The sequence below is a fragment of the Eschscholzia californica genome, unplaced genomic scaffold (assembly GCF_041429995.1).
Source record: "Eschscholzia californica isolate CP2 unplaced genomic scaffold, dmEscCali1.0.p SCAF_5, whole genome shotgun sequence".
NCBI lineage: Eukaryota > Viridiplantae > Streptophyta > Magnoliopsida > Ranunculales > Papaveraceae > Eschscholzia > Eschscholzia californica.
Genome location: NW_028238472.1, coordinates 53,434,815 through 53,449,336, shown reverse-complemented (window position 1 = coordinate 53,449,336; position 14,522 = coordinate 53,434,815). Strand labels below are relative to the sequence as shown.

At 32.7% G+C, this 14,522-nt stretch overlaps 1 protein-coding gene across 1 annotated transcript; it reads left to right on the top strand.

The window, feature by feature from the left end:
• The first annotated feature begins 4,900 nt into the window (after nt 1-4,900).
• Nucleotides 4,901-13,837, top strand: LOC147540645 (K(+) efflux antiporter 6-like). Its single transcript, XM_086643481.1, has 20 exons — nt 4,901-5,536; nt 6,202-6,245; nt 7,318-7,379; nt 7,547-7,625; nt 7,764-7,825; nt 7,918-7,993; nt 8,158-8,232; nt 8,823-8,894; nt 8,987-9,070; nt 9,576-9,644; nt 10,555-10,632; nt 10,814-10,902; nt 11,209-11,305; nt 11,459-11,512; nt 11,905-12,000; nt 12,130-12,318; nt 12,405-12,482; nt 12,685-12,729; nt 13,039-13,131; nt 13,379-13,837. The coding sequence occupies exons 1-20, from the start codon at nt 5,272-5,274 to the stop codon at nt 13,460-13,462; spliced, it is 1,791 nt and encodes a 596-aa protein (XP_086499607.1). The 5' UTR covers nt 4,901-5,271; the 3' UTR covers nt 13,463-13,837.
• Nucleotides 13,838-14,522: the final 685 nt, after the last annotated feature.

Here is a 14,522-nt window from a genome sequence, read left to right as displayed (position 1 = left end):
CGATTTCGATTGGAATGGTTCTGGTTCTGGTTCATGCTGGATTGAGAAAAAATGAAGATCTATTCTTAAAGAAGGAGAAGGCGAAGGCGAAGGCCAAGGTGAAGATTTAGAACAACTTCCCTCTAATAGGTCTCCAACAAATTCATATGAAAATGTCACTTAAAGGTAGGGTTTGTTTTTGTATGTCATGACATCAGAATTGTTTCTGATTGGATATCAGGATGTTTGTTTTTGTCTTAATTTCGATAAAAATCGATCTCGGGTCAATTTTACCATTCAGATTGTTCTATCTATAACAATTGAATAGCTAAGTGAACCGGATATGAATTAGATCGGCTTCTTGGTTTGCTTATGTTTTAATTTATTGTTAAACTGTTAAAGTAATAATTTGTGGGTTTTGATTTTTTGACTCTTTTTAACTAATTTCATTTTATGCATTAATTATTAATCGGTAAATTCTGTTAGGCCCCAAATTTTACGTTTCGACGAGGGAATAGAAATGCAATAGTAATTTCATTCCTAATAGATTCCTAATAGGAATTTCATTCCTAATAGATCCCTAATTTGGTGTTTGGTTTGTATACGAATATAAATGTAAACTTTTAAAAAAGTCATGTTATATCATTTTACTTAAACTAAATAAATTATAGGTCAACTTTGTTATATATTTTTAAACATTATGAAATCGATTTTAAATGAACAAAGAACGAGAGAGATGGAAAAACCTAGAGATATGGAGAGAGAGAGGGAGAGTTATGTTTGAGTGAGAGAGAGAGTGTGTGTTGCTATGGTGGTGGTTGAAACCCTAGGTTTATAATTTTTTTAATTAAAATATCATGAGAATGGCGATTTTAACATTAGTCATTTTAATATTTATAAAAGATTATTTTGTCCAGAAAGATTAAATCAAATCATTCTTGGGAATGGAAATCACAAACTCACCCCCTGTGAAATAATTCGCCATTAAAGAGAAATTCAGAGAGATACAGAAAAAAAAAGTATAATTAACTAAAATAAAACTAATACCTAAATAATAAAAATGTAATCCAAGTCTAATAAAATTTTATCTTAAATACTTAAAATGTAAACAAAGTCATACCTAAATAATAAGAATATTATCAACTAAAAGAAATTTTATTTTATAATAAAAACTTTTAAATAAAAAAACTCTTTGTTAAATATATAGATTTTTAAAACTTTCAATTAAAAACTTTTAAATTAACTTTTATTAAAAATATAATGTAATCTTATACTACTATTATCATAAATTTCTAATATTATATGTTACTAATGAAAATATTAATCTTATAATTTTAATTAAAAGTTTAATAGATATTACTTACTGCCTCATTCTAGTTGTGAATTCTCGGCAACTTCCTTTTAAGCATTCCTCCAATAGTGTAATTAACTAAAACAAAATTATATCTAGATAATAAAAATGTAATCGAAATCTAATACAATTTTATCTTAAATATTAAAAATGTAAAGAAAGTCATACCTAAATAATAAGAATATTATCAACTAAAACAACTTTTATTTTATAATAAAAACTTTTAAATAAATTTTTTTTTTGTTAAATATATAAGATTTTTAGTTAAACTTTCAATTAAAAACTTTTAAATTAACTTTTATTAGAAATATAATTTTAATCTTATACTATTATCATAAATTAAGATTATTATCTATATGTAATTGATAAAAATTTAAATTTATAATTTTAATTAAAAGTTTAATAGATATTAATTACTGCCTCACTTCCCCGTTACCACCCAAATCATAAGGGAAAATAATAAAACTCAAATATATACAACCTCTAATTCGGTTCTTCGATAAGTTTTACCCCTGTTAGCTGCAAGTATAGCTTTGCTCAACATGAAAGGAGATTTATTCTTTACAAGTCGAATTTGAGGTAAAGTTGTTTTTTTCTTCTGGTTTTTTCTGTTCAATCCATAAACTTGCAGAGTTCCATCATTATTTCTTCCTGCAACTTCATTAATTTGAAATTTGAAAAAAATTACCTGTTTAGGATCTGTTACATAACCACTTTGAAATTTGAAATGTAGCCATTTTTGGTTCCTGATTTTCGAATCAAAGTTCTATTTAAGACACTACTAGATCGCACATATTTCTTCAAGTCTTGTAAACACTACTAGATCACACTTAGTTTTTTCAAGTCTCTTTTCTTCTTGTGAGAGTATGTCGGATGAAGATTGGGGGTCGACTGGTACAACTTTAATAGTTTTGAAAAATCATCGTGGTATCTATTTAGGTGCAGATGGTCTTGCAGGCGACGATGTAGGAGGCTGGTCGGAGGTGAACAAAATTCGCGTGCTTAGTAAGCAGCCCTACTATGTTTCGGCCATGATTTCCGGCCGGCTGGTCGGAGGTGAACAAAATTCGCGTGCTTAGTAAGCATACCTAAATAATAAGAATATTATCAACCAAAAACAACTTTTATTTATAATTAAAACTTTTAAATAAATTTTTTCTTGTTAAATATATAAGACTTTTAATTAAACTTTCAATTAAAAACTTTTAAATTAACTTTTATCAAAAATATAACTTTAATCTTATACTATTATCATAAATTAATATTATTATCTATATGTTAAAAATAAAAAGTTTAATCTTATATTTTTAATAAAAAGTTTAATAGATGTTATATATTTTCAATAAAAAGTTTAATAGATATCATATATTTCATTCAAATGTTCTTGTCGCTCAACCTATCAAATAAAAGAATAAACTGAATTATAAATGTAAATAGTAAATTTAAAACTTAATTAATAAGATAAGAAATTACACATAAGAACTCAAATAGCAATGTTTAAGAACCTAACAATGAATTTAAAAACATATCACTAGATATAAAACTTATGTTAACAATAACCTAAGAATTAGAGAGATATAGTTCGAATCAGATAAGATCAATTGAAAACCTAATGTTTACAAATCGAAATCAGTGAAGAAAACCTAAGCAGGTAAAATTAAACTGACGCATCAACATAAAGATCGAAATCAGCGAAGAAAATAAGCTTACTTTTTTTCGACTCGATCTCAAGCTCGGCTTAACTGAAACATCGATCCTCCTGAGTTAACAATTAAAATTCCTCTGTGAATTATTTGTTTTGCGACTTCAGGTGGGCACGTTCTTGTCCGATCACTATTTCTTTGTTAAATCTATAAGATTTTTAATTAAACTTTCAATTAAAAACTTTTAAATTAACTTTTATTAAAAATAAAATTTTAATCTTATACTATTATCATAAATTAATATTATTATCTATATGTTCTTAATAAAAAGTTTAATCTCATAATTTTAATAAAAAGTTTAATAGATATCATATATTTTCAATAAAAAGTTTAATCTCCCCCCCCCCCTAAAAAGATATAGTTCGAATGAGATAAAATCAATTGAAAACCTAATGGTTACAAATCGAATATACCACTAATCAGATAAGAAATTACACATAAGAACTCAAATAGCGATGTTTGAGAACCTAACAGTGAATTTAAAAACATATCACTAGATATAAAACCTAATGCTAACAATAACCTAAGAATAAGAGAGACATAGTTCGAATCAGATAAGATCAATTGAAAACATAATGCTTACAAGTCGAAATCAGTGAAGAAGATCTAAGTAGGTAAAATTAAACTGACGAATCAACATAACAGATCGAAATTAGCGAAGAAAATAAAGCTTACTTTTTTTTCGACACGATCTCGAGCTCGGCTTTGGAACATCGATCCTCCTGAGTTAACAACTAAAATTCCTCTGTGAATTATTCCTCTTGCGACTTCTGGTGGGCACGTTCTGGTCCGATCACTATTACTTAGTAATCCATCGTGGATTATCAAGATTTTGTCACTGGTATGAACAACTCAGACATTAACACCGCTAAACCCCGCCATTAACGATTTCGAAGTAAGTTCAAGAGAGAGAGAGCGAGAGAGAGAGCGAGAGAAAAGGAAATAGAAAAGAAATACAAACGAACTTGAACTTATATAGACCTTGAAATCGCGGGGGAAACTGAATCTCGTGGGCCTGGGGTGTGGGAATCGGGTCGGACGGACAGTCCGTGGACAACCACCCTCCCGGTCCGGGCGGAACAGACACATGCCATCAATGATAGCTCGGACCATCAGATTAAACTGTCGGATCAAACAAAATTAACTTGGAGAGAAAGCCCGTCCATGACCGTTTTTCAACATACATAAGTTACAAACTTAAACGGTTAAACTATGATTTGATACCAACAAGAATAATGATCCCAACAACAAAATTCACTGTATAATTTCTAACTGTAGTTTCTGTATATGTTAACGCCAATGCAAGTGTTCTTCTTTCTCTGGATGCATTAATCTGAAAACCAAATTAGAGACATAACTATTTCAATACACATGAAGATAATATAAGAAAGTTAAAAAGACATAGTTTTGGAGAAGGAATTATACTTTGAACAAGAAGCAACCATGTAAGAACCTTCATAAAAAAAAACCATGTAAGAAGAGATGAAGATGAATATAAGAATTATACTTTCTTATGGAGACACAAATATTTTTTTCATAAATGTGTTGTTGTTTCAAAAATTGATGTCATGTATAAAAATGTCTCTCAGATTTGGAAACAACATATCAAAAAAGTTGAAAATTTTGGTCTAAAGCCTACGAAACTACTTTGTTTATACGTATTCTTGGATTTGTGTTTTCACGGGATTGAACCTAGAACCCTCCGTGTTGAAGTAGACTCACTGACCACCACATTGCCCTTACAATTTCATCTGTGGCTCAAGTATTATTGCTTCTCCCATGATTACACCTTTTTTACACCCTATCTGCCTCTCTCTCTAAAATCGTACGCACTCTCTTTATCTATTATCTTCTCAGAATCATCAGCAATGAGACATTCTTTCTCAACATCTCAAAATTAGCTGACATAGAATTTTGACTGTGACCATCTGCCAATTCTTTCGAGCCGGTCGGACATTGACCGTTATGACCATCGAGTGCCCATAGACACTTTTTCTCTCGGTCGAACGAATCGGGTAGCGGTCTTACGGATCTTTTTCCGACCACTAGCCTCAAGTATTATTACATCTCCCATGATTACACCCTTTTTACACCCCTCTCTAGCTCTCTAAAAGCAGTTCACATACAAAACAAACCGTTTCTCTCTCTAGAATTCATTAACACTCTTCTTCTTAACCTACACCAACTCCTGCGTATCGTACGCACTCTCTCTCCCTTACCTTCTCAGAATCATCAGCGATGAGAGATTCTTCCTCAAAATCTCATCCATTGTTATTGTTGTTGTTGTTATTAATCTCTCTTCTATGCTTATGCTTTACTTGTATCTCACTCTCTCTACCGGAAGAAACTGAGTTGTTAGATCATTTAGAAGATAACAAGAGTAATAATGTTAGTGAGTTTGTTAATTCTTCATCTTCAGTTTTGAGATCGAAAGAAGATAGTTTCGCTGATATGATCGATCGTGCTTTAGAAAAGGAATTCACCGAAAATGAACAAATTGGAGGTTTCTAGATCTCATTCTTTATTTTTTATTGTGATTTTGATTCAGTTTCATCTTTCTGTTTTAGTTAGATTTTGTTCTTTTTGTGCATTTCTGGTTGATTTTTGTGTATAATTTCAGTCTATAATTAAAGTAGAACATATATATATATATATATATATATAGAAATCAAAGCTTGAATTTATGAGCATTTTGTACTGTTTGATTGTTGATTTTTGGATCAATTTATATTTGGTACTACAAATTTCACGTCTATAGCTTGTTAATAACTTTCTATATTAGGATGTGACCTTAAAATGGTAAAATTGAGTTAGGATTTGATCTTAAAATGGTCAAATAAGTTAGGATTTGATCTTAAAATGGTCAAATTGAGTTAGGATTTGATCTTAAAATGGTAAAATTGAGTTAGGATTTGATCTTAAAATGGTAAAATTGAGTTAGAATGTGACCTTAAAATGGTAAAATGAGTTAGGTTTTGATAAAATTTGCTCGATAATTTTTTGAAATGGCAGTGTTTTGGTAGTATTAATTGACTGTTTTCTTGACATTATAGAATGAAAAGTATGAGAACTGCATCGTTATATTACTTTAGAGAATATAATGTAATTTGAAGTGGTAGAGGTGCTAATGGTTTTCTGGTTCATTAAGTGGTTGCATTGTTCTTGCAGAAACTGATGTGGGGAGCTTCAACAACAGTGTTGCTGAACAACAGGTAAGTGAATATGCATTTTATCCGTTATATATATGTTTGCGGATCATTACATTAGCAGCAAATAGTGTTAGGTAACCTGAGTAGATGATTACGATTTTTGTTTACGTACATGGATTGAGAATTACCAAACTCAGAGATTTGAGTTATACTGCTAAAATGAAATCTAGATGTCCATTAGAGGAAAATATTGCATGGATATAACTTTTGGTTATAAATTGTTAGAGATTGTCGTAATCAATGATCCCGAGGTTATTAGAGATTTTTTTTGGTATAGGGGTACATTAATACTGGGCATGATACATCTTATGTAAGCGGTTCAGCAAGGCAGCGCAAGTGGCTCTGAATTTGGCCACATTGACACTTTTTTTGAAGTTATTTACCTAATTGTTTGACATTTTCCAACTTCTTTATGTTAAATGATACGAATTCTGCAAGAGGTTTGCATTTCTCGCATAAGGAATATGATCCAACTATATGGATGTGCATGTGCCAATAAGTTCCAGGCTTCCTATTCATTATAGTTCATTAGTAATAAATATTAAGTAATCAATCACATCAAACCACAAAGACAAGGTAATTTTTATTGTCGCTGCAAAAGTGTATTACTTTCTTCGATTCTCCGTGTTCATAAATCTATGAAGTATGCATTTTACCTTCATATTGATGTCACTGGTTTAGGTCCCACTCTCATTCGTCAAGAAGTGAACCGATCTACTGACTGGCATTTATCACTGTTAACTCTATTCATTTCGTCTAACTGTTCTAGTTCGAACTTACTTTTTAAGAAAAGCCTCTCAAATATCTGAGTTTTGATAACATCATTTCTGAAGGAATTTTTTTTGAGTTGATCTAATAATTGAAGTCCCCAGGGTTTATATGTTTTATTCGTGCACTGGAATTTCTAAGTGGCCCATAAATTGTACTTTTATGATAATAGCTATGAATTTCAAATTGTATGTCGCTAAACCATATGCAATTATGAACATGTCTTTCTCTGCTTTCTGCTTGTATACTTCACTGACATAGCTTCCTTTGATAAATGCATTTACTTTTTTTTTTTTTTGTTCACCAGGCAGTTTTGGAAACAGTAGCAAGAGTTAAGCCCAAGAAAAATGAGACTAAGGACAAGGAGAAGTATATGCTCTATCATGTGAACAATTACTTAATATAAATTTATTCTTCTGAAACTCATTGTTCTTTCATACATTAGTGAATGAGATTTTTTACTAGAAAAGAGAGAAGCGAGTTGAAAAGAAGACTTAGCTTAAAATTTAATACTTGTTTTTTTTCTCATACTTTAGGTCGTTTCACATTCATGATGTTTTCAATTTGGATAACGAGAATCGAGCAGATGAAACTCCAACATTAATTGACTCAAAGGTTGGTTCTTGCGGTGTTGGACACTTTGACCTGCCTATGTCTTTACTTTTGATTTGTTTGGGTGGTTCTACTGTATTTTATAAGAACTAGATTCAGTGATCAGATGTTGATTTAGATACCCGGAAATTGTATTTTCAGGACAATGTCTTCATTATATCTAGTACAAAATCAAAATATCCTGTACTACAATTGGACTTGAGGTAAACTTACTGTGTGAAATTGTAACTAAAGTTATCGGCTTTGGCATTTCTGTTCAAGTGCTTTACTAACACTCTTCTTACTCTCTATTCAGATTGATATCAGATTTGGTGGTTGTCATTGTATCTGCAACTTGTGGTGGCATTGCATTTGCTTGTGCTGGACAGCCGGTCTGAACACTACTTCTGTCTTAGCTTATTCATGATGCTTGCAACTAATGATAATTTGTTGTTTTGATAGCCAACAAATTCTGAGGATTTAACCTAACTCTTCAATGCCTTCAGACTAGGTATTATCGTGCCATCCCTTATATTTTTTGTATTATTTATTGCAGGTCTTCACTGGATATCTGCTAGCAGGATCACTTATCGGACCAGGCGGTTTTAGTTTTGTTAGTGAAATGGTGCAAGTATGTTTCTTCTTCATTATTTGGAAACTTTCTGTCTAAGTGATTCAACCCGAGCATTCTCAAAAGATTTTCTTTCAGTTTTTCTTCTTAATGAGGCTCTATTTAACAGAGGATCATGCTAAAATCTGTGGTTAATGTCCTGACTTCATTTGTGATAAATCCCTTATCAGGGTCAATTTGAAGAAGAGTTAGTTGCTTGAAATTTTGTGTCAATGGCAAGCCGGCTGACACAACTTGTCAGTGGCCTGTTAATTATCTGAATGTTGGCAAAAAGCTACAAGATAGCTGTTTTATATATATGATGTACTACAGTACGTGATGAAATTGACGATAATGTGTTTGGTAACTTTGGTTGGATTGCAGATATAAAACTTAGCATAGGTGATGGAACATAAGAATGTTTTTGTGATTTAGAAGTAGGAGAAAAGAAAGATTATTTTATACTTTATGCTTCTATTAATGATTCATAGGAGTTGGTTTATTCCTATTATAATTGCAGTCCTTCAAAAACTGTCTCCAATTCAGGTATTTCAACATGATTCACAAACAAGCATTAGTGTTAATATTCTTATTATCATTTTGGCTTTTAGGTCGAAACAGTTGCTCAATTTGGTGTTATTTTCCTTCTTTTCGCACTGGGTCTGGAATTCTCTGCAGCAAAGGTTGGTTTATGTTCTCGTCCATGTGCTTTCTTCCAACTTCAAATGTTTAATGTCTATTTGGAATAATAGATGTCATATCTTAACATTTGCAGCTTAGAGTCGTTCGAGCTGTTGCTGTGCTAGGAGGCTTACTCCAAATTTTTCTATTTATATGCTTATGTGGTTTTACTGCTTCGGTATGTCTGATAATCTTGTGTTCATTTTCAATTATGACAGTTTTCTGCCTCTTGTCAAGTTTTAAGAAGTGCTCCATCTCTCTCTGCTTTCCTCTTTAGGTGAAGAAAACTTTTTTTTTTGGTTTTAGAATATTATATCCTCTTATCATTCATATGTGGGTTGATTAATTTAAACTTGGAAGTTCAAGTTGATAAATGACCTTAAAATTGAGATAGTGGTACTTTTAGCTCATGTTTATTAAGTCTTTTTTGGTGCATACTGTTTGTCCTGTACCCCCACTCTGTTTGCCACCATTATCTAGATCCTGTTCTCTTGCTATGATTTGAATGTCAGTTTTACAAATTTGTTAGGTTTTTCTTGATTATCAGGACCATAGCTTTAAGAATCTATGCCCTTAAAGAAATTAACGCACCATACTTTGAGCTTAAGAATTTTTTGAGACTTCAGCCAAATATGTTATTTTATATCTTTCCCTTGTCTTTACCTTAACTTTTGTGTCTGCAGCTATGTGGTGGTAAACCTTCCGAAGGGATTTTTGTTGGTGTTCTGTTATCAATGTCTTCAACAGCTGTGGTAAATATCTGATGCTTCTTTAGAGAAGTCAATTTATTTGCTAATTATCTAGCCCAATAAGTGACCAGTGCTTGATTGACAGATATTTCTCCCCCAAAATTAACGAAGAAATTTAGAGCCCGTTTAGGTAGCTATCCAAAACTTGTTTACAGAACTAATTTACTGCTAAAGTAATCAAACATCTTATGTCAGCCCCAAAAGTGATATCTTAGTTAATAGTATTCTACAATGATTGGTCGAAACATGAAAAATTTTTGTTTTCAGATTGCGACGACTTGTTTTCCTTGATTACCTTCCGCAAGGAATCTACTCGAGCATGTCTATGAGGAGTTTATTGCACGATCTAAATCTACTTTATAGTTTTCGAGCGTGCTGCCTCTTGCCTTCTTTTCTCTCTTTTCTTTTGTTGATTTAAGTTATGTCAGTCAACATTGCAGTTTAAGTTGACTCTCCTTGTGCATTGTGTTATCAGGTTCTACTAGACTACTTTGATCTAACATAATACTTTATAAGCCCCATCATCATTACCGTAAAGCGCAGATATTCTTTCATTTGCCACTGAATCTTTATACATTAGTTTTGTGGTTGTTCTAAAGCAGTCCTGTGAAATGTCAGCTCCCAAATTTTGGACCTGCTTTAGGATACCGTAGCACTTATTTCCAATAATAAAATGTTCATCACAGAATTATCTGTGGTGTGAGCTGAGAATTAGAAGGTACAAGCAAAACATGACGATAACTAGTGTTTCTCTCTTTATTGAACCACTTTTTTTGTCTTGACAACTTGTGCTGTCTCGCCATATTTTTGCCGAGTAACATAAGTTCACCTTGTTAGTTGACCCAGTGATTTTCATTCAGTTTTTTAAAGTTTGCTGTGGAGGCGCATTTGACTCATCTTGCTTCGTCCATAGGTTTTGAAGTTTCTGATGGAAAGAAACAATATTAGTGCCCTACATGGTCAAGTTACAGTTGGAACCCTTATTCTCCAGGTATTGAAATCCTTCTAACATATTTCTCCATGATGAACTCAATTATGAGAAGGATGTACCTAATAACTTTTTGATAGCATTACAATTTCACCAAACTATTTTCTTAATAAGACTAACAAGGTACTTTAGGAATATAACCACTTTTTCACATTTCCGTTGCCGAACTTTCATTATCTTGCAGGATTGTGCAGTAGGTTTGCTGTTTGCATTGCTTCCAATTCTGGGTGGTACTTCGGGGATCCTTCAAGGAGTAATATCCATGACTAAATCGTAAGTAAAACCCTTCTACCATTTCCCTTATCTAATTTAATTACGTAAAAGAACTGTGGATATAAAAAATTTGTTGTCATAGAAAGTGGACGATGGGGAGCCCTTAATCCAGGTCATATTTGTACTTGTGGAAAGCAACCCCTACTTATTGTGGGGGTTGGGAGTTGGGCTATTACTTCCAAATGCTGAAATGCCTTGCCGCTGCTCTTAGGCGTAGAAGAACTAGCTCACTGGGACAATTTTAGTTTTGGCATTAAACTAAGTAAATAAATTCTCAGTGCTTAATGATTTTTCTTCTTGATCCAGGTTGGTTCTTTTGCTTGCATTTCTGGCCGTTTTGTCAATATTATCTCGCACATGTGTACCTTGGTTTCTTAAGCTGATGATAAGCCTATCGGTACAGGTATACATCTTTCTATGTTTGAATTATAAAAATTAAAAGTTGGGATTTTTAGATGCAATATTCTCTTCTATTAGAGGTTATGCTTACTCTTACTCATTAAAAGTTGGATGTTATATTGTTGGATGCTCCTTTAACATCAATCCATTTGTGCAGACAAACGAGCTTTATCAACTGGCAGCAGTTGCATTTTGTTTGCTTGTTGCTTGGGTTGGTTTCTCTATTTAGCTTCTATTTACTTATTTCCTTGCCTACATTCAGTAAAACATACATCCAATGGACTTTCGACATTCTAAGTCAATAATATCACTTAGTTGAACGATTATCAATCAACGTAAGAGTTGGTTTTTGTTTCCATATATTATATAGAACGGATGTTCCATTTTAATGAAGGAAAGATCTTTTATGTCGTTATAGTGTTATCAGAGAATTCAATTAAGAAAGGTTAAGCTCTCTTCCCCTACGGATTCTGGAAAACCGTTTTGAATCTGAATAGAATTGAACATGTAGCTGTCTGGGTTATATTTTAGTTCAGGTCCTGGTCATTAGTTTGTGTGATATAACTGTTAGATATCTAATCTGTAGTTCTCTGGTGATTTCAGTGTAGCGATAAGTTAGGGCTAAGTCTTGAACTGGGTTCGTTCGCTGCCGGAGTTATGATATCAACAACTGATCTTGCACAACATACACTTGTACAGGTATCATTATTTTGTTTAGTTTCACTCTGAAATTTTTGAGTTGTTCTATACTACAATGATTTGTTTATGCCCTACTCATGTTCACTTTCGTCGAAAAAATATACTTAATGATGAGTTATTATACTGTAGGTTGAACCAATTCGCAACTTTTTTGCTGCTCTTTTCCTTGCAAGCATAGGAATGCTTATCAATGTCCATTTCCTATGGAATCATGTCGATATTTTACTGGCATCAGTTATATTAGTGATCCTTATAAAAACTGTTGTAACTACTCTTGTTGTCAAAGGATTTGGTTATAACAACAAGACATCACTCCTTGTAAGCTAATTCCTCCATTCCTTCTCATTTTTTGAGTTCATGAGCTTCCTGTCCTACTATTTACTGAAACACCCTAATGTTTGTAGGTGGGTATGTCTCTAGCACAAATTGGGGAATTTGCTTTTGTTCTCCTCAGCCGTGCTTCAAATCTCCATCTTGTTGAGGTTTGTACCCAATATTTCCCATCACCTGGACACTAAAAAGTACTCGGGTAGAACTGCCGAGTTTCTGTGGAAAGACGGTTTCTTCAGAGCAAGCATGTATAACTTTTACTGTTAAAACAGACGAGAGAGATCCTGGTTTCCTTGTCTGCTAATGTATACGGTTCTAACTTCTAACTTAACTCAGAATCTGTTATTTTTCCAGGGTAAACTATACCTTCTGCTTTTGGGCACAACAGCTCTTAGTCTGGTAAGTGACCTTTCATACAAAAAATATGCCATTCTCATACCAAGGTTTCAACAGTTCAAGATATCCGATCAATATTATTAGCGAATGTTAAAATTCACCATTTTACCATTTTTATTTTAGTTGTTCATGTTCTCCATTAATCTGCAAACATGTTACTTATTTCACCAAAACACATTAGAACAACTGATTTTCACGTTTGCAAGTTTAAGCTTATAACAAGTGACTACATAATATAGTGATAAACTTTTCTTTTTCGCCTTTTTATTTGAAACATATAGATCAATTGAAAGAAGTAGAACCATTTTGCAGGTAACTACTCCATTGCTATTCAAATTGATTCCTGCTGTTATACATCTTGGAGTTCTATTGCGATGGTTCTCTCCCGACACCAATCAAAATGAGGTAAATCTTTCATTATTTTTCAAATCAAACTGCATGTTATCATTTACCTATCCCGTTTGATATAGGGCTTGGAGAAAGCCCATAAGTCCGTTAAGTACCCAAGCCGGAAAATTTTCACGACTGGACATGTGTTCCGTACTTCCGTCCAAGAGAAGTACCTGCTGGTACCCTGCCTGGACTGACTCCTACCCCTAATTTGACCACATTATACGATTCTTGAAATTCTCCTTTCTCTTTTGCCATCCAGATTGTATATAATAAAGGCGATGTGCTTCGAAACGACAGTGGCAAACGAATTGCTCTAATGGTTCATGATGTTCACGACTCATGAATATAAAGCACAAACCAACCTCGGTATATAATGGACTTCTTTAAGTACTCACGAAAGCCCAATAGTGCGACGAGGATTTACATCGGAGTTCCTAACTTTTTTTTGCAACTTGAGGTAATTACTCTTTCATATATCTCTGTTGCATATTCCTCCATGAAAGTGGAAACAACTAACAGAAGAAGCTTTAAACCTGCGAAAAGAGAAAAGGAAAATAGGCGGAGGACTGGTTTAGCTTATAACACAAGAGAGAAAAACTTTTCGATAGAATAGGAGGTTTGAATTCAACTCATTATTTTTTTTTCTTACACCTTGATGTATGTCAAATTTTGTGTAAAATAGTTTCTTCATTGTAATGTAATTCAATCTTCTTTTTTATCTTCTTATTTTAATTCATTTAGTTTTTCATTTTGAAAAACTCTGACTTACCGAATGTGATCTTATGGCGAAAATGTTCATATGGTTTACAACTTTCTCGTGGTTGTATAATAAGTCTTTAAACTGATACAATCATACAACTATCTTGTGGTCGTATCTCTATATTTTGATTTTGATTTTATTTTTCACATTTTTTATGAATGGCACAAGACCCAGCCCACCCAAATCCCATAATACCCATGACGGGCTTTGTACAAATTTTTTTTAGTTTTAGCCGGTCCCAACCTGCATGTTAAATCAGTTGGTCATTGATGTAAGCTACTCGAAACGCTATAGCCCGGACTAGAGGTGCCCATGGGCCGAGCCCTCCCCTACTTTGTCAATGTCTTTCTTTCTTGTTGGTTCAAGAAAAACTTCTGGATTCAATGATTATATATATATATCCCCATTTTCTTTCTCAAAGGTTGTATTTGATGACGATTTTTGGAAAGAAATAGAGAAAATTTTGCTATAGTAACTTTTGGCCTTGGTTATATGACAAGTGGTTTAAATGTTATTGGGATATATTATCCTCATCTCTAGTTAAGAATGAGTTTTGGTTATTCCTAAATAGATCCCTAAATGTTTCCAAATTACCATTTTAGCTTTTCCAATTGTCAAAAACTTATTTTCGCTATGTGAGATA